This window comes from Phodopus roborovskii, unplaced genomic scaffold, assembly GCF_943737965.1.
Source record: "Phodopus roborovskii unplaced genomic scaffold, PHOROB, whole genome shotgun sequence".
Classification (NCBI taxonomy): domain Eukaryota; kingdom Metazoa; phylum Chordata; class Mammalia; order Rodentia; family Cricetidae; genus Phodopus; species Phodopus roborovskii.
The window spans coordinates 24,900,928-24,922,579 of NW_026126459.1; the positions used below are offsets into that span (position 1 = coordinate 24,900,928).

The window sequence follows — 21,652 nt, forward strand, 5'->3', positions numbered from 1 at the left end:
AGTTTTCCCTGCTCCACCCTTAGCCAACCTTGGCCTCCTGGTAGCATCTCTTTCACCATGAAATCCTTGCTCCAGGAAAACCTTCCCATCTCTGCCTGTTCTCCAGCACATTGATGTCCAAAAGTGTTCCTCACCCAGAGTGATCAGAAGTAGCCACAAGCACATGGTTCTGTTGAACTCCCTGGGGCTGCCATGACCTTCCCTCCATGCCCTTCTCCTGCTCACACACTGCTCCATCTCCAACACTTGCCCTGATAGTACACAGTGACCATTGTGCCTCTCTCAGCAAGTGCCAAAAGGAAGACTCTTACTGTCTGCCAACCTCTCCTATGAGAGCTGAACATGAGGCATGAATTGGGTTAAAGGGTGTCACGGTGGCCCTGTTAGCCCCAGACAACATAAGAACAACTCAGAATGTTTCGTTATGCGTTACTGACCTTAGTTTCTGGGAGACCTGCCACAAGGACATTCACTTGAAGCCCACAACAGTTTCCCAGCTGCGGTTGCTGCCTGCCCCACTATTATATCACCACCACCCTCCCTTCTGTCACTTTCCCAAAGACGTTGACATTTGACAGTCCCTAAAGGGCTCACGCTTTTCATGCCTCCTTGCTGCATGGGCATTCTGATCTCTGTCTGAGAGCTGTTTGGCTCTTCTTCAAGACCCAGATAAGATCTGAGGTCTCTTAGTGAAACACTCTCAGTACCCAGCAGGCATAGCTCATGGCTCCTTCAGGCTACCATGACCCAAAGAGTACCACGCACACTAACACGTCTCCTATAAACTGTCACAATTCTCTGCCATTCAATTTTGGGGCTCCCTATAGCTTCTGGGTATGGTGGCATACACTAAACCTAATGAAATAGTTGTGAATTGAATAATTGAATGGGAGTAGTACAAATGGGTAGGTAGACTGATAGGTAGGTGAATGGGTGGACTGATAAACATTTGAGTGTGTAGCAGGGAATGTGTGCAGATGTAAATTGGTTATGCAAATGACTGTGTGTAGAACTATGTGTAGATGATACTTATTGTGGATAATAAATGGGTGGGTGGATAGATATATAGATGGATGAATATGTATGGATGGATGGAAGGATGGATGGATGAGGGTGGGTGGATGGGTAAATATATTGGATTGATGCATAGATACATGGCTGTAGGTAAGTAGATAGATATAGCTAGATGAGTGAATGGATGGATAGATGGATGTATGGAGGTGGATAGATGTGAATAGATGTATGGGTAATGGATGGATGTGTGTGCCTGAGTGGATAAGTGGATGGATAGATGTGTATGGATGAGTAGATAAATGGATGGTATATGTGGGTAAGTTGAAGGATGAATGGATGTGTGTGGATAGGTGGATAAGTGGATGGATGGATGGATGTTGTTGAGTTGGTAGGTGGATGGATGGATAGACACGTGTGTACAGATGGTGGGTAGAAGAATGGATGTTGGGGACGGGTGATTAAATGAGTAAATGGGTGACTAAGTACGATAAATGGAATGTGGGTAATGATGACTGAGAGTGAGATTATTATCATGTGTATCTGTTGTGTTTGTCACACCCCCTTATCTGCTTTCCTACTAAAAGGGAAAGATAAAAACAACACATCCCTGAGAAGCCTACATTAAATGCTATCTCTGTGAAAACTTCGGTCACAGTTTTCACACTTGTTGGAGTCCCAGAACACACTTAAGAGGAAGTGACTGTCATCATCAAACTGAAACAGCACAGTAGTAGCAGTACTATGACAGAGTGTGACAGCCTCTTGGCCATTTGGATGATGATCAAGGACTCTATCTGGCCCTGAGATACTCACCTTGTCGATGAAGGATGCAAACTTGTTGTTGAGGGTCTTGATCTGCTCACGCTCCTGGGTCTTCACCCTCTGAATTTCAGGGTCCACCTCCAAGTGTAGGGGCTCCAGGAGGCTCTGGTTAATAGTCACTTCATGGATACCCCCAGAAGGATAAGAAGGACCAAAGCCCCCAAACCCAAAATTGCTAGCACCAAATCCAGCACCCCCAAAGCCACCTCCAAACCTGCCACCACCATAGCCACCACCTCCGAAGGCACCACCTCCAAAGCCACCACCTCCAAAGCTTCTTCCTCCTCCAAATCCTCCTGCTCCTCCACCTGGGCAGAAACCACTGGCACTTCTCCCCACTAGGCTCCCAAAAATGCTTTTACTACCACCCAGACTATAGAGACTCCTGGAGCTAAACCCCCCTCCATAACCACCTCCACCACAATGCCCCCGTGACACAGACCCCACAGCCTGTCTCCCACCGCCAAAGCCTGAAGAGGACCTGCTGCTATAGGCCCTCCTGCTCCTTGAGCTAAATGCAGACTGAGAACTAAACCTGTGGCTCATGGTTGCTAGAGCAACCAGAGGTGGGAAGCAAGGGCCCAGCTGGAAGGAAGCAGAGAGCAGGGAGGGAAGGAGTTGTGACTCCCTTGGAAAAGATCTGGCTTGGTCCCTATATATACACACACACCTGCTGGGCTGGGTGCCTGGGAGGGGAATATTTGCTAGTAACATCTGCTTAAAAACCTCACACCTATGTGTTGCTGAAATTACACTGCGGACAAACTCCCCCAACTTGATCATTTATCATTCATCTCTTACTACGGAGGGAGAGCGAAGGGTAGCAATCTCTCTGGATCTCCGTGTTGGAAACTCCTGTAGAGTTTCTCCTCAAATCTCAAATTGATCTTTTTCCTAAGAAGCACCATTGAGTTGTTTGTTTGGGGGTGTGCCTGGGAGATGTGCAATAAAACTGTGGAGTGTCTGATGACCTTGGGACCACAGCTGGGATGAGAGTGGAGACACTCCCTATGACAGGGCTGTCCCTGTGCTAAAAAGTGGTTTTTGTTTTGTGTGTGTGTGTGTGTGTGTGTGTGTGTGTGAACAAAATATTTTGTGAGCATCTCCCAAACTATCCTCTTCTAATAATCCTAAACTGACACTTAAAATATTTTTGCAAAAAAAAAAAAAAAAACAAAAAAACAAAAAGTAGTTATCCTTTAAGGGACATGTAAAGACCACAGAGGTTTTTTTAAGCCTTAATTTGGATTTTATTATTATTATTATTATTAATTTATTTGACCAGCATGAAATTGCCCTCCTAGTAAAAAAAATAGCAATAATAACAGTAAGTTCCTAAAGGGTTACTTTCAAATTCTATACTTATAAGGGAATAGCAGTGAAAGAACCATGAGCATTCTCTGAGAAAGACTGTCCCCAATAGGGGGCCTACTGTGAAGTTCATGGAGTATATTTGTATCATCTAATAGAGTATGTTTTTGTTTCTGGATACAAATAGTTGGGGGATTGCATCCAAAATGTACTAATCAATGTTTTAAACATGAAGAGAAATAATAAATGTCCAGTTTCAGAAGAAAAAAAGATTGGGTAATGATTTCTCCACATGAAGACAATTATTTGAAATCTGAAGAAAGTATAATAGGACCGGGAAAGTCATAGTATAATAAATGTTACAGAGGGCCTGGATGCTCAAAAGTCACAAGGAACATGAATCACTCTCTTGCAAGTTGTTGAACACCTTTTCCTAAGGTTTTAAATGCCCTTATTCTATCTGTTCATGCAATAAATAAAAGAAAAAAAGCAATAGTTGGGGGCTAACTCCCAAGTACCCCAAATTTGGGGCAAAAATCCTAATCAAGGTAGGAGAGATAAGGTGGCTTGAAAAAGAAAAGAGATGTGGCTGGGAGCAGCTTTGGAGAGAGACATCCTGCGGCTGGCCAGAGTCCATGCCTTATCACTCTCCACAGTGCTCTGAGTGTGGGTACCATTTAGTGGGTCATCTCCAGGCATCACTGTGGAGAGAAAAGAGAGTGAGCATGAGACATGGCCAAAAGCTCAAATCTCAGCTGCAGGTCCTGCTTCCACCTGGCTGCTGTCATCTCAGAAAAGCCACTTGCTCCAGAGCCTTGGATGCTACTTTCTTTCCAGACTCCATGAAATGAAGCACAGCAAAACCCTCCAAGTGTGTGTGGTAGCTGTTCTCTCCCTCCCATGGCTCCATCCCAATGAGCAACAAACATCCCACATCGTCTGTGATTTCCAACTTAAGCTGGGGCAGTGCTTTACAAGTCAAACCACATGGCCATCCTGGTCCTTTTTATCTGCACACAGCCCTTATTCCCAACCCTAGCCTCTAGGAACTTTAGCTAGGACAATGAAGCCAGGACCCCTTGCTCAAAGATAAAGAAAAGGCAATAAAGCCAGAGAAGGAGTTGAAAGTGAAATGCTAGAGATTCATACACATGAGAAAGTCATACACATGAGAAAGTTAAGCAGAGGCAGAAGCAGAGGAAGAGGGAAGAAAGTGGAAGAGGTCAGTTAAGAAGATGGGAGTGATACAATGGGCATGGCAACAGTGATTGATGAAGGGACCCTGGAGATGAGCATCTTTAAACTTGTCTTTAAAGCATGACTTGGCCCCTTCCCAGCCCCTTGGTTTGGACACTTGCCTCGTCAAGTCTGGGTTTCAGACCTCTGAAACAGAGAGACAACATCAGCTGCATAGGTGACACTAACAAAAGAGCAGCTGTCACTTGGCCAGATGAGTGTGGCTCCTTCTCCTAACACCTTCAGGAAGCTTCCATTAAGACTAAAGACCGTGAGGGACCCTCTGGTCCTCCGCAGTGCTTGTCTGTGCTGCTTGCTTGTGTTTGTCTCTCATCACCTCCAACTTCACACCCAACTAAATAAATAGGAAGCTCCTTAATGTTAGGACCAAACATGGCCCAAGAGCCCTTCCCTAAAATGTGCCCATCATATTGCTCGCAAAGGCTAGTGACAGATTCCTGTCACTCTGAGTGAAAGCAAAAACTAACACATAGATATTTTGAAGAAGGAAGAGCTTGAGCCCCACATTAGGCCAGCCTTGCCATGTCCTGAGTCTGTGACTGTTCTATTTACTGATTACTGATTCCCCCTCCCATCACTCTCTGCCTTCCATTAGCAAGTGTTCTCCTTAAAAGGCAAGTGGGAAGTCAGCTTGTCCCCACCTGACTCCCAAATACTGAAACCCAAGGCTGCCAAGAGGGAGAGGCCCAAGCAGCTATCAGCCACCAGAATCACAGTCTCAGCAGCAACTGGGGGCAGGGTTCGAGAGGACCTGCTGGTGTAACTCGCAGAAGCATCACCACAGACACGCTCCCCATCTCATCCAGCATCTCCCAGGGGCTGGGGTAGATATAGCATGGGCGTGGCAGAGAAAGGCCTGAGGAAGAATCTTACTCACCAGCCCCCACCCAGAAGGCAAACACCAGACCTATGGTACAGGTACATATGGGGCTTGTGCTGGCCTTGCAATAGGAGCTTTGGGACCTGTAATCTGGGGTGGCATAGATGAGGAGAGAGAAGCTGCTGGACAGAGCAGAAGCTCCAGCCTTGGTTTGCACCCAGCAGAAGTTACTTCTCCCTGGTCAAGTATCAGAACTGGACTTGCAATAGAGGTCACCAGTTGGCTGGCATCATTTCACAGGAGGACGTGGGTACAGAGAGAGAGAGACATGGTTCAAGTTACAGAGAAGGTTGGTAGTGCAGTTGGCATTGCAGCGCCTTTCTCCCAACCCCAAAAGAAAAGAGAGGCCAACAAGGAAGTCCCAGGCATCCTCTGCTCCTGAAGCCTGGGAAACAGGCACACTGAGGGCTATCACCATCTAGCAGGTCCCGTGACCAGGAGACAGTTTGGTAGATCATGTGACCAGGAGGAAGGTGGTATCTAGCACACAGCACATTATTGGGAAATTCTGGCTTCTGGTTTAGGGTGGCTGTTGAGCCATTACCTAACTCCCCAAAGCATACAGCACCTCATCTTTGGAACCCTCTCTGACTAGAATCCCAGGACCAGCCTGGGATTGAAGGATCAAGCAGTGTCCTTCTACCTTGTCAAACCTATTAGATGCTCTTAGCCCTCGAAGCCCCCATGAGGCCTCAGCACATCTCTGCAGATTCCCATGAGAAAGGTCCAGAGACAATGTTTGTTCTAGATGTAGCAAGGCTCTTCCATCCAATGTACTGGAGGTCTGACTTTTTAAACACCCTTCACCAAAGATGGCACTGCTTCTTGTCCCTGAGGTACAGGGAGCAGCTGGACATGTGTGGCCCTAAAGAAAAATAATGTTGTAGGCTGGACCCAAACTGAATTCCAAGAAAACCAGTAAGGTCCTAGCCTTGAATTACAGATGTCTGGGCAGAGGACACTTCCATATGTTGGATCAAGAGGGAGTCAAGACACACTCAAGGATTAGGGATCATTGGTAATAGGGTGGGAACTGGATAGAAAATATTCAGTAAGTACCAGGCTTATATGTCCCTTTCCCAAAAAAAGAGCAATATGCAAACATAAGGAATTAGCTATTGTTCTTTCCTCCATTTAAAGAATAATCAGGTTCTTGGAGCAATGTCATAAATGATATGACCCTTTATTGGGCTCTTACAGGGTATTTGAGCTCCATAGCCACATCTTTGTGGCAAAAGGTGCACGCATGGGTAGAGGCCAGAGATTGGTTTCAGGTGTCCTCTTCTATCATGCTTCATCTTATATTTTGAGACAGAGTCTCTCACTGAGCCACTTCTGCTGGATTGTCTAACCAGGTTCTCCTTGGATCGGCCTGTCTCAGTACCTCAAGCACTGGAAGTTACCATCTCTACACATCCATCACCAGGATTACAGACTCACCTCACACTCTCTGATTTTTATGTGGGTGCTGGGGATCTGAACACAGTCCTCAAGCTCACATAAGCATTTTACCCACTGAGCCATCTCCCCAGCCCCCATTTTTTTCTGCAGTGGACAAAGTTTGCTGTAACACAGGCTGGCCTCAAAGTCTCTGTGTAACCACCTCCTGATAGCTGTCTCCACCTCCTGAGAGCTGTGATTACAGGCTTGCATCACCATGCCTGACATATGAAGTACTACAGATGAGACTAAGGGCTTCAGGGATGCTAAGAAAGTACTCTACCAACTGAGCCACATTCCAAGCCATGCAACCACATTTCACTAATGACCTTTAGGTGTGGACTGGGGGCAATCAAGCAGCCAGTTACAAAGTGTGTAGCTCTGACCCCAGATCTCACCCTGGCAGACTGGCTCTGAAGCCAGAGACCCTGCCATTGTTCCTTCTGCTTCATGGAGTTAGCTTTTAGAGCTCAGTTGCTGGAATCTAAGTCTTGACTGCACCTCATTTGACTCCCTCTACGCATTCACTGTCCACTAATCTCTCCATACTACCATTTCCACACTGCCTACCTCATGGGACTGGGCAAGTTGGAGCAGTTAATTCATGAGACACTCTTATCACATAGCAGGGCTAATAGCAAGATCGCCATTTTAACAGTTATTATTCAAAGCAACCCTCTGTCAACTACACTGGGTTTTCCACCCAACTTCTCACAACAAATTATAGCATCATTATTTCCAAAAAACTCTCTCCTTACATTAAAGACCGCAGCCTCAAGCTGCATTCACCACCTAAGATGGATGTGGCCAGGGTGGCCTTGCTTTCTCCTTCCTCTCCTTTAGAGTACTTGTTCCCTCCTTAAGGTAAAGGCTCTGCCGTTACACCACCATCTCCCTGTGTCTCCCACTCACAGCTGCCAGCAACCACCCTCTTGACATTTCTATGAATAAGATATTTCCATTTTTCACATACATGAGATCATGTAATATGTCTGTCACTTGTTGTTACAGAAGATGAGGGTTCTTTCTCCTGTGCACCTCATTAACATTCCATTGCATATTACATATGCCACATTTCCTGCTTTGTTTTTGTTTGGTGTTGCTGCTTCTTAGTTTTTTGAAACAAGATGTCATGTAGTCCAGATGGGCTTCAAAGCTTCTACATAGCTGAAGATGACCTTAGTCTTCTGATCCCACCTCCTTCATCTCCCAAGAGCTAGGATCATGAGTATGTCTCACCGTAGCTAGCTCAAATTTTCTTTAGACCCTGGAGTAGATTTACAGGTGGCCCCACATGGATGCTTGGAATAGAAGTTGAGGTCTCTGGAAGAAAACAAGAGCTCTTAACCACTAAGCCATCTCTCGGGCCCCAGTTTTTTCTTTATCTGTTCATTTGTCTATGGACATCTTCAAAATAAGCTCAAGATACTGAAACATCTCCTTTTTAAATATTCCCAGAAGTGAATTTCTGAGCTGTATGGTAGTTCTATTTTTAATATTTTTTTCTGAACCTCCATCCTGTTTTTCATAAGGCTAGGCTGGGCTACCTTATATTCCCACCACCAGTGGGCAAGGAGCCAATACCACCAATCATGAGAGAAATGTAAATGACAGGCACAGTGAGATAAGCCTCACCCCTGTTAGGATGGCAACCATCAAAAGATAAGATAACCAAGCTAGCAATCATTGGCAAGAGCATGGAGAAAAGGAACCCTTGTGCAGGTGGGGCCATAGTGCCTCTGAGTGCAAGCTGAAGTAGGTAGGACAGTCCCCACATTCCTCTCCCACTATAAGGGACTGTCCCAGGCAAGCTTTTCCCTCCAGACTTAGAATGCCCTCTGTTGGAGGCAGTTACTGTTGTAATTTAAAAAGAGGTACAAGAGAGAAAATTTCCATCAGATCTCACATGGAGGGGTTTTTATTAGGGGAAAAGAAATAGAAAAGTGGGGAGGGGAGAGGGAAGACTGGCCTCTGGGGACAGGAGCAGCAGAAGAGAAAAGGGGGAGGAATCAGAGAGACTGGAAGAGAAGAGAGAGAAAGAACAGAGAGAGAGATGGGAGGTAAGTGAGGCCATAGTGAATGTGCACAGGTGGTGCTCTTAGTGGCTGCAATTGAGGATGTATCCTGTCAAGGGCAGGCCAGTACAGATGCCTGAATGCTAGCAGTTACACGTGGTATTAGCCTGGTGAGGACTGGGCTACCTTGTAGTTGTATGTTTACTCAGTGGAGAGTTTCTGTGCTCTACCAAGGTGTGTCCTCTATTTCTGTTTATCTAACTTCCTTTGTCAGTCTTTATGCTGGTGAGACTGAGTCTTTACAAGGAAGGTACTCACACATCGGATCCTTGACATATGGCTCTTCTGTTGCCATACCTGTATGGCCCTCCTTTGCCATGGGGGCTAACCAGCCCTGCACTGAACCTGTGATCTGTCCAAAATCAGTCATGTGCCACATAACAATGTTTCAGACAATCATGGACCACAGAGTCAATAGTGGTCCCAGAGGATTACAATGGAGAAAAAAAAAAAAAAAAAAAAAAAAACCCTACCATCTAGAGATAGAACAGTCATGTCAGTGTTGAATCAATGCACAACTCCTGTGATGATGCTGTGTAAATGAAGCTGCTGCCCTGGCAGAGGCATGGAAAGAAATGGCATAGCACACATTATGTAGCATGTGCAGAGCTTGACTGAGAACAAAGAGCTGTGCTACTGGCCTACCATAATGTGTTTTTATCGAAAGTTTTGTGTGTGTTTATTTCTTTTGAAAAGAGTGCTTAGCCAAGTGTGGTAGCACACATCTATACTCTTAGCACTTGGGAGGCACAGGTATCAAGAGGTAAAGGTGGGTCATCATCAGCTACATAAGTTTGTCTCAAAATAAAAATTCTACTGTGTTCTGTATACTGTGACACAGGCAGAAATAGCATACAACTTGGGTTTACAGAGTCTCTACCTGCACCTCTCACTCTTGTGACTGATCAAATCCCCCACTGTTTTGCTCATGACAACCCTATGAGAAGTCTCTATGTGTAATGACTATGTCATGTGTGCTTACAAAGATTCTGTGATCATCACACAATGACAAACTGTTCAAGATTGCATTTCAGGAACGTGTCGTGATCACATGACCATGCTACAGGCTCTGCCTTGACTCTATGCTAACATCTAGGGTACAAGTGTGAGGCAGCTTGTCACCAATCCACTTAATGTTCTTAGATCTCACACTTCTGGGGGTCATGAGGCTCCTCCCACATCATATCACATATGTTCATATGACATTCCCAATAAGTTTTCCGTTACAAAAATAAATGTTTGAATTTGTGTTACTCTTTCGTAAATACTTAGCTACAATTCACTTGATTAAAGTTATCTGTGGTTTATAGATTGTGTAAAACATTATTTGGAATTACTTAAAAATCAAGGGCCACTAATCTGAACTTTTTCTCACATATAGTGAAAACTTCAGGAGTTAAAAATGTTATCATAGGCCAGGCATGGTGGCACACACCTTTAATCCCAGCACTCTGAAGGCAGAGTCAGGCAGATCTCTGTGAGTTCAAGGCCAGTATAAATTACATAGCAAGTTCCAGGCGAGAGAAGGATACATAGTCTCAAAAAAAAAAAAAAAAAAAAAAAAAAAAAAAGAAAAGAAAAAAAGAAAGAAAGGAAAAAGCACCAAAAAATGTATGATAAACTGATAAACATAACTGTGATCCCAGCACTCAGCAGGCAGAAGCAGGTAGGTCTCAATGCTTCAAGCCCAGCCTGATCTACATAACAAGTTCTAAGCCAGCCAAAGCTACACAGTGGGGAGAATTCAGGGCTGCCAGGATCTGCAGTCTCTCTCTCATTCAATTTACTGAAGCAAAAAACAAAGGAGGCAACAATTGTGAAAGAAGCCAAGTGGTGGTGGCACGGGCCTTTAACTCCAGCACTCAGGAGGCAGAGGAAGGTTGATCTCTGTGAGTTTCAGGCCAGCCTGGGATTCAGAGGGAGTTCCAGGACAGCCAAGGCTACACAGAGAAACCCTGTTTCACTATATGTATAGTGAAAAGAACAGGAAAGGAAAGGAAAGGAAAGGAAAGGAAAGGAAAGGAAAGGAAAGGAAAGGAAAGGAAAGGAAAGGAAAGGAAAGGAAAGGAAAGGAAAGGAAAGGAAAGGAAAGGAAAGGAAAGAATAGAAGAGAAAAGAAAAGAAAACATAGCCATTGCTAATTGGGCCAGAACTAGGAGAGAAAGCTTTTCAGCCTCTTTGTTGCTCTTATCTGTTACAATTTGTACTTCTCTGTTACAATTTATACTTCCTGTTACAATTTGTACTTATCTGTCCTCCTGATCAGAAAGATAGCCCAGGCTGTCCTGAAACAATTCCTGCCTCAGCCTCTCAAATACTGGGATTACAGGTGTGAGCCACCTTACCTTGTTCAAGATTTAAATTCTTAGTCCTTGCTACATTACTACACATTCCTCATCCCCTGTTACTGTGTCTGTCTGGTCCTGGGCACTAGAGGAAAGAGCAAGAAGGTGATACCCCAGGGCTACCGCAGGAGTTCCAAAGCAGGGGAATGAGACCACACACAGAGAGATTAAGCTGAAAGTTCTGCAGGCTAGGCTAGAGAACACATATTATGGAAGAACAAGGGGAACTGTGAAGATTACAGAAAGGTTGGCATCTGCCCCACCTGAGCCCTGAGGACTAGACAGTAAGCATGCCACTTCCCAATCCTCCACATCTTCTCAGCACCATCTCTCCTCACTGAGTATCCCATCCAGGAAGCCCTAGAAGGTGCTGATGCAACTCTCAAAAAAAAAAAAAAAAAAAAAAAAAAAAAAAGCTCATCATTGTGATTGGAGTTGCTTCTGGAATTCTGCTCCTGAAGAAGATGCTATCTGTCTATGGTACCAAATTCTGATGCTCCAGGAGGCATGCCCAAAGCCCAAGAAGAAGCAATCATCCAAATGCCACCTGGTACCATCTCTAGCCACCAGGAATCCTGACTTTCCCAGAGACATGGCAGAGGCCACTCTTTCTCACCCATAGGCCTGCATTTCCAATGCCTGGATGCTTACTGTTAACCCTACATGGATAGCAGGGTTGGTGCAATGTAGATGGATAGTTACAGAAAAGGTAACTGAAGCCTGCATTAGCCAAGGTCAACACAAGTTGGTAAGAATGCAGGGATTTCCTGATACTCTGCTTCTGGGATCCCTCTCTGCAGTTGCTAATTCACTAATCATCAGACAGCAGAATTTTCCAGTGTCCTATAGCAGATGTCAACTTCACTATGGTGTTCACAGTCCCCCACACATCTCACTAAAATAAAATGGATAAACAGAGTGTGAAGGTTTGAGTGGGAATGCCCCCATTGGCTCACAGATTTGAATGCTTGGTCGTTAGGGAGTGGCTCTATTTGAGCTGGATTTGGAAGTGTGACCTTGTTGAAGGAAGTATGTCACTGGAGATGGACTTTGAGGGTTCAAAAGCTCAAGCCAGGCCTAATCTCTCTCTCTCTCTCTCTCTCTCTCTCTCTCTCTCTCTCTCTCTCTCTCTCTCTCGCTCTCTCTCGCTCTCTCTCTCTTTCTGTTGCCTTCAGATCCAGATGTCAAACTCTTAGCTATCTCTTCAGGACAATGTCTTCCTGAGTGCTGCCATGCTTCCCATCATGCTAATAATGAACCAAATCACTGAATGTAAGCAAGCCAAAATAAATGTTTCCTTTATAAGAACTATCATGATTGTGGTGTCTCTTCACAGCAATAGAACATTGACTAAGACACACAGCAATGCCCTCTGGCTGACCTTTTCCCAAGAACAGGATCCTCCAAGAATATAGTACCTGCCCCTCTGCCAAATCTGCACCTGAGCATACTAGTTATATCACCACTGGTTATATGGATGCTTCCAACTTTCAAAAACTGTCTACTTCAAATTTAAAGCCAAGCACAGAAGTCAGTAGGGCACTTAAGAATTAGATGGGACTGGGTGGGACGGGCAGAGTTGGATTTGTGGTAGAGGGAGAGTTATGAGAAGAGGCCCTCTGGGGTAGGTGAGAATGAGCAACAGCTGAGGAGAAGTAAAAGTCACAGCTCAGCACTCTGCAGGGCTCATGCTCACGGGAAGAGAACATGTAAGGAGTATGGTTTTTCCTCCCACCACTGGTCTTGTCCTGCCACTGCGCCAACCCCAATTAATACACCGAGACTCTGTATTAGATATAATGCTGTTGGCCAGTTACTTGTTTCTTATCGGCTAGCTCTGTCTTAAGTATTAACCCATTTCTATTAATCTCCACGTGGTCTCCTCTTAACGGACAGCCAGCTGCCGTACTGCTTTCTCCAGACTCTCCATCTTGACTCCTCCTCACTACTTCCTCTTTCCTCCTTGTCGCCTAGTCCCGCCTATCTTGCTTTCCTATTGGCCAACAGTGCTTTATTCATTAACCAGTATGAGAAACATATATACAGAATGACATCTCCCAACAAGAACATGTGGGAGGGAATCAAGGAGGCAAATCCAGGCAGATAGACAGACTAATGGCCAGGCCACAGAAGCCAAGGCCCAATCCCAGCCTTCAGCTCATAGGAAATTCACTATTACCCAGGCTCCTCATCAATCAAATCTAATAATGATGACTCCCTCCTAGAGTCATCGATAAGATCGTATTTGAGAAAATTTGCTTTAAACTGTCATACAGTATGCCCATCAGTCACATCTCTAACATTTGACTTCATTCCCTTCAACAGAAAAGACTGACTTTGATGAATCTAGTCCCAAAGGCAAAGCCTAGTGTTCTCCAGAAAGAGCAGTCTCTCCTGGGCCACACACCTCAGTCAGTACCCCTTCCCTTTCTTCCTTCTGATAGAACTCTCAGTGACCCCCAGCCATGCTCCCAGCCATGTCCCACCCAGCTAAACCCCCAGCCATGCCCCCCATCCTCTTCCCTCTGCTTTATCCACCCCTCATTCCTGGATACTTGGCTCCTTTCCTTTCTCTACCTGGAGGGATGAGGGTCAGTCTCCTTCCCTAGAATCAACTCTGTGAAGAGAGGAGAGAGAACGCCCAAATTCTCACACTCCCCCATTGGTGTTCTTCCACGGGAAGCTCTTCCTCATTGGTCCCAATCTCTTTACCCACTTCAAAACCTCAGTGTCTTCCCCCATCCACCAGGGCTCTGAATCTTTCCGCACTCTTCCTCCTGATCTGAGAAAGGAGTCATGACAGCCAAGAGACACCACCAAAAATCCCACCAAAGCCAGCCATAAATTAGTTCTCAGCCTCCCAGGGCTTGAGCAAAGGGTTCACTTTAGACCTGCTAGACCTTAGATTTCAAATGAGATGGGAGGTAGGAAACTGGCATGCTATTGGAGCGCTAGTGCATGGTCCCTTTTGAGGCTACTGCCTCCCCACCCCAGTGAGCCCACCTCCTAATGAGAGGACTCTGCTGCTTACAAATAGTTTGGACTACAGCTTTGAAGAGACCTTGAGTCACTTCTAGCATAGCACCCCTGATGCAGAGGGTATGCAGGTCTGGGGAAGCAGAACGGAGGGTGGACCTGGGGTGGGGTGGGGTGGGGTTCGGGGCTACAGTGCAGCACAGAAAGATGTTTTCTGCACTTGAAAATCTAAACAGTACCCTGGGTTGCTTGTGTGCCTCATGCCTTCAAAAAGAGAACATGAAGGGTGGCCCTACACTGTCTGCCTGTCCCCAGAAAGAAGTGAAATAGAGGGCCCTGTGGGCAGTGGTAACTTCCAGACCAAGATCCGGGAAGCCAGAAGCAGTGTGTGGACAGCACTGGGCAGGACAGGCCAGATCCCCTTTGGTCCTGCTGTGAACACTTGAACTGGTAAACTTGTACTCTCTGAGGAGTACCTTGTTAACTAGAAAGCAGCAGCGCCATGTTAACGGGGGGGGGGGGGGGGGGTAGATTCAACAACAGCACCAAGTCCTAGAGTGTCACTCTGCAGTCAGCACCTTATGGTGATGACTGTTCTTTGTTGTCAACTTGATTACATCTGAAATTATCTGAAACCCAAGTAGCCAGGTACACCTGAAAGGGATTTTTTTTTTTTTTTTTTTTTTTTGTCTTAAATAAATCATGTGAAGTAGGAAAATCCACTTCTAATCGGATCTTTTAAGTAAGAAGATCCACCAGTTATCCAGGCCACACCTTCTGCTGGCAGCCTATGTAAAGGACATGGGAGAAAGAAGCTTGCTCTCCCTTTTGCTAGCAAGTATTCCTTCACTGACATTAAAGCCTACTTCTTAGGGATCCCTACATTTACTGAAAACCAATTAGCTGAGACATTCAACCTCATGAACTGAACAACTACTAGGTTCATGGACCTTCCATTCATAGGCTGTCATTGTTGTATTAGTTGGACCACAGCCTGAAAACCATCCTAATAAACCCCCTTCTATATATAGTCATTCTATAAGTTCTATTACTCTAGAGAACCCTGACTAATATAATACTGTAATACTTATAGCCCCCTTCTAATAAACCCTCAGAAGAGGAGAGGGCTTGTAGCTCCATTTTCAGAAGAGGAAAACTAAGCTCAGTGAGTAATTAAATTGTCTAAGTACCCACAGCCAATAAGCCAGCCTTCCAATTTAGATGTTTCCTCTGCTAGTGGACAAGCCACTCGGGACTCAGCCTATGGAGAAGGTCCTTGGGTGAACATCCATGGGATACTTCATGTCCTTGCCCAGAAGTCTGCCTACAGAATGAATCCTGACTTGGAACACTGGCTTGGACTGAGCAGACATGGCAACTGGACTACATACCCATCCTGCATAATCCTCAGGAGGGTACCTTAAACTATTTCATTCTCTGAGTGTTGGCTTGTGTGCATCGCCTGGCTCTTTCTGGCCACATTTGAGTGTCTACCATTACAGATTCTATGGAGGCACCACAGTCTGTGGGAACACCACACAATTCAGATCTTAGGATGACTGTAGCTCCCCTCCATCCACTCAATACTACCCATCCTGAGGTGAACACCCTGTCTATGTTGGGCACTGCCATGGCTTCCTCTGGTTATCCTTGCATCCTGTGAACCATGAAGGGAGTCTAACTTGAAATTATCCTTCTTTCCCCTTCCACCCCAAACCATTCCATCATCTAGGAACCAGAAAAGGGCCAGCTTCACCTGATGCCTTATATGACCATCCTGACCTTTGAACTGTCCTGTCCCAGCCTTGGAACACTGATTTCCTACTGTTCCCAGAAGACAAAGAAAACATCTCATAACCCCTCTGCCAGTGCAGTAGACCTTGGATGGCAGGCACCATTCTTGGCACAGAGACCCCACCCCCCAGAATCCAGCTAATCCTATGCAACTTGAGAACATTTTAGTTTCCAAAAACAGTTTATTGTCTTATCAGTTTTATGAGTTTATATGTCAGCACTTAGACCCTGACATTCTTGGAGCATCCAAGGCTTTTAAAGCCCTTCACTTATCTAATCTGACAAACATACGGACAACATGTCCAGACAAACAGCAGTGAAGGGTGAGGTCTGGGAAGCTATCCATCATGTCTGGATTCACACTCCCCACAGACCCTCCATACTTCACAGCTGTACATCTAAAGACAGCAGGGAGCCTAACATTGCTGCTGAGTCTAATGCCCTCACTGTTGATTATGAAAGGCAAAAGAGTAAACTTTAATGAGATTTAGGAAAGCATGATATGGAGGCTGATGAGACAAAGGTGGGTTTGGCAAGAAGAGGGACATACACTGACCAGACCCTAATACAGGTAACAAGTTAGATTATGGTTGGAGCAGAACACAAAAACATTTTGGTGTTCTGAAGCTTGATTTAGCACAAAGAAAGACTTAATGGAGATTAATTAAAAGCCCTCCACACGCATGCCAACAAAACATCTCTACAACTCAGCATGAGATGTATAGTACCGCAATGACATGAAAAGCGGTGCCAGCTCAGGGTGAGTCAGTACAGGGAGAGGTTGCCAAAGGCCCGGGGCAGACTGGGGGTGCTCAAAGAGAAGGCCTGTGCTCACCCCTTTCCTGGGCTAGCCAGACCTCACCTAGAGGGCTGGGCTTGGGCACCCAGAAGATTTTTGAGTGGGAACGCATTCAAGAGCTCAAAGGGCATCCTGAAGCAAAGGAAGTAGCAGTGACACCTTGGAAAATAAAATTTATGAAGAGAAAGCCAACCTTACATTTTCAGACTCATACACAAGGGGTTCAGGTTGTCCCTCCCAAAGACCTCTGAGGAAGAACTTAGATTCATGAATGGAACTTATGAGAACTGTGTGGAAATGAGGAAGCCCCACCACAGGAGAATGGCTGCCACTGTGGGAAGCATTTTAGAGGAAGCATAAGTGTCTAAAAGGAGCTTTCTCTTAATGGTTTCTGAAGTTGTTTCTAGCTAATTATTCAGAAACGAGTTAACAATAGTAACCCTGGAAATAATGGTGGTCAAATCTCACACTGCGTCCAAGAGCAAGACATACAAATATATTGGGAATTTAACAGTGTCTTGCTATGTAGCCCTTCTATCCTGGAACACACTACATAGACCAGGATAGACTCAAACTCACAAAGCTCTGCCTGTCTCTGACTCCTGAGTGCTGGGATTAAAGGGGTGTGTCACCATACCCGGGTCACCTCTCATTTTACAAGGTGTTTTATAAGGTGATTTTTTATATTTATTATTTAATTTATCCCTTGAAATGTCCCTGTATGAAAGACACTATTTCATTATCAGATTAATGAATAATATTGTTGACATTTTAAAATCACTTATTCAGGCCTGCAATATGGCTCAGAGGGTAAATGTGCTTGTCACAAAGCTAGATGACCTGGGTTCAATCCCCAGAACCCACACAGTAGAAGAAAAGAGCCTACTCCTGAAATTTGACCTCTGGTTTCCACTTGTACCCTGTGAACTCCCATGCACTCACATATGTAAATAAATAATTGTATTTTTTTAAGGTTTCAATTAACTGGTCTGCTGTCTCTGGGAGCTCACCATTTGGAATGTCACTCAACACTAATACATCCTTAAAGAGAAGATCAGTTTTTCAGGTTTTTCACATCTCTCATCCCTATAAAAAATAATCCATGTCAGAAGAGGAAGTACATGTTACAGACACTCTCCAGCAGCCAAGGCAGAGAAGAAAACACAAAGACATGCAAGCCTCATCCTTAATGACCTAATGACTTTGAGAGACACATGATTTGAGGTCTTGCCTTTGTAGAAAACACAAGTGAGATGAGTTCTCAGGCCTTTTTAAGAGTTGTGCTTTTAGTCAAATGTTTATTTGATTTTAGACAATAAATCTGCCAGACCAGACACAACAATGAAAGTAGCTAAAGCAAGGATTGGAGTTGAGTTAGAGGAAGCTCTGGGAGTATCAGACATAAGACTCCTGAAAGAGAACCAGGCGTTGGTGGCGCATGCATTTGATCCCAGCACTCAGGAAGCAGAGGCAGGTGGATCTCTGTGAGTTTGGGGCCAGCCTGGTCTATAGAGCTAGTTCCAGGACAGGCTCCAAAGCAATACAGAGAAACTCCATCTCTAAAAAACAAAAAAACACTTAAAAGCACTCCTGAGAGCTCTCTCTCACTCATTCACTCACATTCACACTCTCTCTCTCTCTCTCTCTCTCTCTCTCTCTCTCACACACACACACACACACACACACACACACACACGAAAAAGAAAGCACACGGGAGCTTGCACAGGACCCATTTCAGCACCATGGACAGAACAGGAGCACTTCCTCAAAGGGGCATCTGTCCAACCCCCACAGGCTGAAGGAAACCTATAGCTATAGAATTCTGTGGTACCCTGGGCCACTAAAGAGCAAACATAGAGAAGCTATGGCATCATTATTACCATTGTAGAAAAGCATACCCAACCCTGCCTTGAACAGTGGGGAGGCAGCCCAGCCTCAGAGACTAGGAAATCAATAGTGGATTGGAGGTAGCCTCCTTCCTCCCCAAATCTTAGTGTTCAGGACAGTGATGGTCTAACAAAACCACTGGGGCTACTATGTCAGCTATGAAGCTCGGATTGTGCATTGGGACTTCACTTTAAGAGCGAAATAAGAACATAAGGCAACCCATACACTCCACCACCAAGCTGAATGTTCCTCGTGAGCTGTGTCCCACACAAATTCCATTTACTTCACAAAAAAAGATTTACTATTGCCATGTGCCTGTAGAGTATGGCTACACTAATAGACACTTATCCAAAACATTGGAAGACTAGAGGAGAAAGCCAGAGAGATGGTCCCATAGTTAAAGGCACATGCAGCCCAGCATGACAACTAAGTTAGAACCCACATGGTAGGAGGTAACTGACTCTCACAAACTGTGATATTACTGTGACAAATGTGTATGTCCCTAAGTACATAAAAAGTGATTTCTTTTTAAAAATTTAAAGACTAGAAGAGTCAAGAAGATCTTAGCACACCCATTTGACATCATGAGTCACAATGTAAGAATCATGTACAAAACCTCTTATCTCCCATGCCTTTGTACTAAGTGAGACATTTCATAAAGAGATTGGCAGAATTAAGTTCTGGCTCTCCTCTTCATAATTACAACCTTGAAGAAGTAGTTTATGACATGTTCCTTTGTTTCTAGTGATAAGACCGAGATAAAAATAATAAGACATACAGAGTTGCTATTAGAACCCAGTTTTTTTTTTAACGAAGGTTTTTAACACACACCAAGTGCTCAGCATATATTAGAGCTTGTCTAACTGTGACATCCTTATGAACTACAACAGGAAAGTCATCTGAGGGCATCCATCAAATGACTTACCCTCTTGTTAACATTGTCCTTATTCTCCAATGTTTGCATGTGAAGATTCTTTAGGGTTTTGTAATTAAAAACATAAAAAGTAGGGCTGGAGAGATGGCTTAAAGGTTAAGAGAACTGACTGCTCTTCCAGAGGTCCTGAGTTCAATTCCCAGCAACCACACGGTGGCTCACAACCATCTGTAATGAGATCTGGTGCCCTCTTCTGGTGTGCAAGCATGCATGCTGGAGGAACACTATACACATAATTAATTAATTAATTACAAAACATAAAAAGCAGGAGTGTATATTTGTGTGCATGTGTACATAGATGAATAGGTAGGTAGGTAAGGAGAAGCAGAAATCCCAAAGCAGAAATCTGGGAGACTCAGACTTGTACAAAAAAACCATACCTAATTCTATGTGAGCATCAGTGACTATGAAAACCCAGTCAGAAAGCATGGTGGTGTGCAGGCAAACTTGGTGCTAGCTACGTCTTGACTAGAAGGCAGCAGGAAGTTGACTGACAGTCACACTGAGAGAAGCTTGAGCAAAAAGAAAAGACCTCAGTGCCCCCCCAGTGACATACTTCCTCCAGCAAAGCCACACCTCCTAATAGTGTTGCTTTCTCTGGGGCCACTTTCTTTCAAACCACCACATTGTAATAAGAATTACACTGTTGTATGTAGATGTTGTTTGGCAAATTTCTTCTAAGCTAAATAGTAAAGTCTAAAAAGACAGAAATTGCATTCTCTCCTTCCTCAGTCCTATCACGATGCTGAGGATGCCATAGGATTCACTCTAGTTGTTGACCCTCTCAATGGCACAATAGACTAGAAACAATCAGGTAGAAAACAGTGTACATTATAAACCTCTGCTCAGTGAAATGTATCGGTACGTGTGTGCATGTAGGTTATTCTGTGGGTTTTCCTGAAGACACATGAACAAGCATCTATTCACCTCAGATTGACAACAATGTAAAGAAATGGTGCTACTCAACTCCAGTTTGTAGAGTCGTCAAGGTTATTGGGTGACAACGTCTAAATCCATATCTCTAGAGTTCCTTGCACAACTTGCAGATGGCTCAAACTGGAAAAGGTTTCCACTCCTAGGACAGTTTCTTGATTTATTAACTTAGGGAGAAAGTTTTGAGTTATTAGCTTCCTTTGCCTAAGTCCATGAGCTGCTTGAATCCTATGAACCTGCAGGAGGGAATGTTTCGGTTCAGTGGATCTAGCCACACAGCACATGAGTATCAATGTAGGAGAATGCCACCATGGTAGAGTGGTAAGAAAAGGTGTTTGCTTTCTACTTGGTGATGTCTTAAGCATTTTGCAGTATGTGTTCTTTTCATAATGGAGAAAATTTGAAGGGAGTTGGAGAGGAAGAGTGGATGGAAAATAAAGAGGCAGTTTCCACTAAGGGTTGAAGATAACTAATAGGGTTTTCTGTGCCACTTCAGAAAAGCTCCTCTCTCCCTCTGACCATGCCACACAAGTACAGAAAGACCTCATGTACCTCCCTGCTGCCACAGATGAAAAGCTGCTGTCCTGTACCCTACCGAAAGTACACCTGAGAGATTCTACAAGGTCAAGAAAGCTCAGGGCGGATTGCCAGACTGCCCAGGCTTAGAAACCGCCCACTGGCCAGTTCTAGTCAGCCTTGGACACAAAGTCCTCACTCTGGAAGCCCCTGTGGTGCTGCTCCATGGGCATATAGTCAGCCTCAACTATGTCAAGTGCAGCATCCAGGTGGTCTCATGGGGTTTGGTCTGTCCCTTTGCCCCTCCCTGACAATGTTTTTCTATTCTGCTCTTTTCTAACATGCCTTCTCAGCCTCCCCACCTCTACCCCCAGTTTTCCGGCACCCTTTAACTTTCATCCTTCAACTATCTCTCTCCTCACAATAGTTCACTGGGGACTCAGCTTTCAGGTCTGTCCTACTGAGAGTCTAACCATACTCCATCTTCTTGTTCTATGAATTCATCTCCATGTATTTCTTTAATTGAACATCAGACCTTCCCTGGGTTCCCCAATCCCTGTGCAGGACCCTGGAGAGCACTCCAAAATAAGCACACTGCACAGGTGAGTAGAATGAAGTGTTAGACCACCTGACTACACTCCCAGCCCACCATAGGTTCATTCTCTTGTT

The 21,652-nt window shown here is 44.8% G+C and overlaps 1 protein-coding gene across 2 annotated transcripts in view; it reads right to left on the reverse strand.

Moving 5' to 3' along the window:
• Krt79 (keratin 79) overlaps positions 1-21,652 on the reverse strand; it is an 88,538-nt gene that overhangs the window by 7,369 nt on the left and 59,517 nt on the right. Inside the window, exon 1 of one of the 2 annotated variants that reach the window (XM_051189951.1) lies at positions 1,828-2,477. The exons of the other annotated variant lie outside the window; for it this stretch is intronic. Within the exon in view, the coding sequence (XP_051045908.1) occupies positions 1,828-2,382 (555 nt within the window). The 5' untranslated portion in view covers positions 2,383-2,477. Of the gene's footprint in view, positions 1-1,827; positions 2,478-21,652 lie in introns of those variants that run through there. 2 annotated transcript variants of the gene reach the window in all.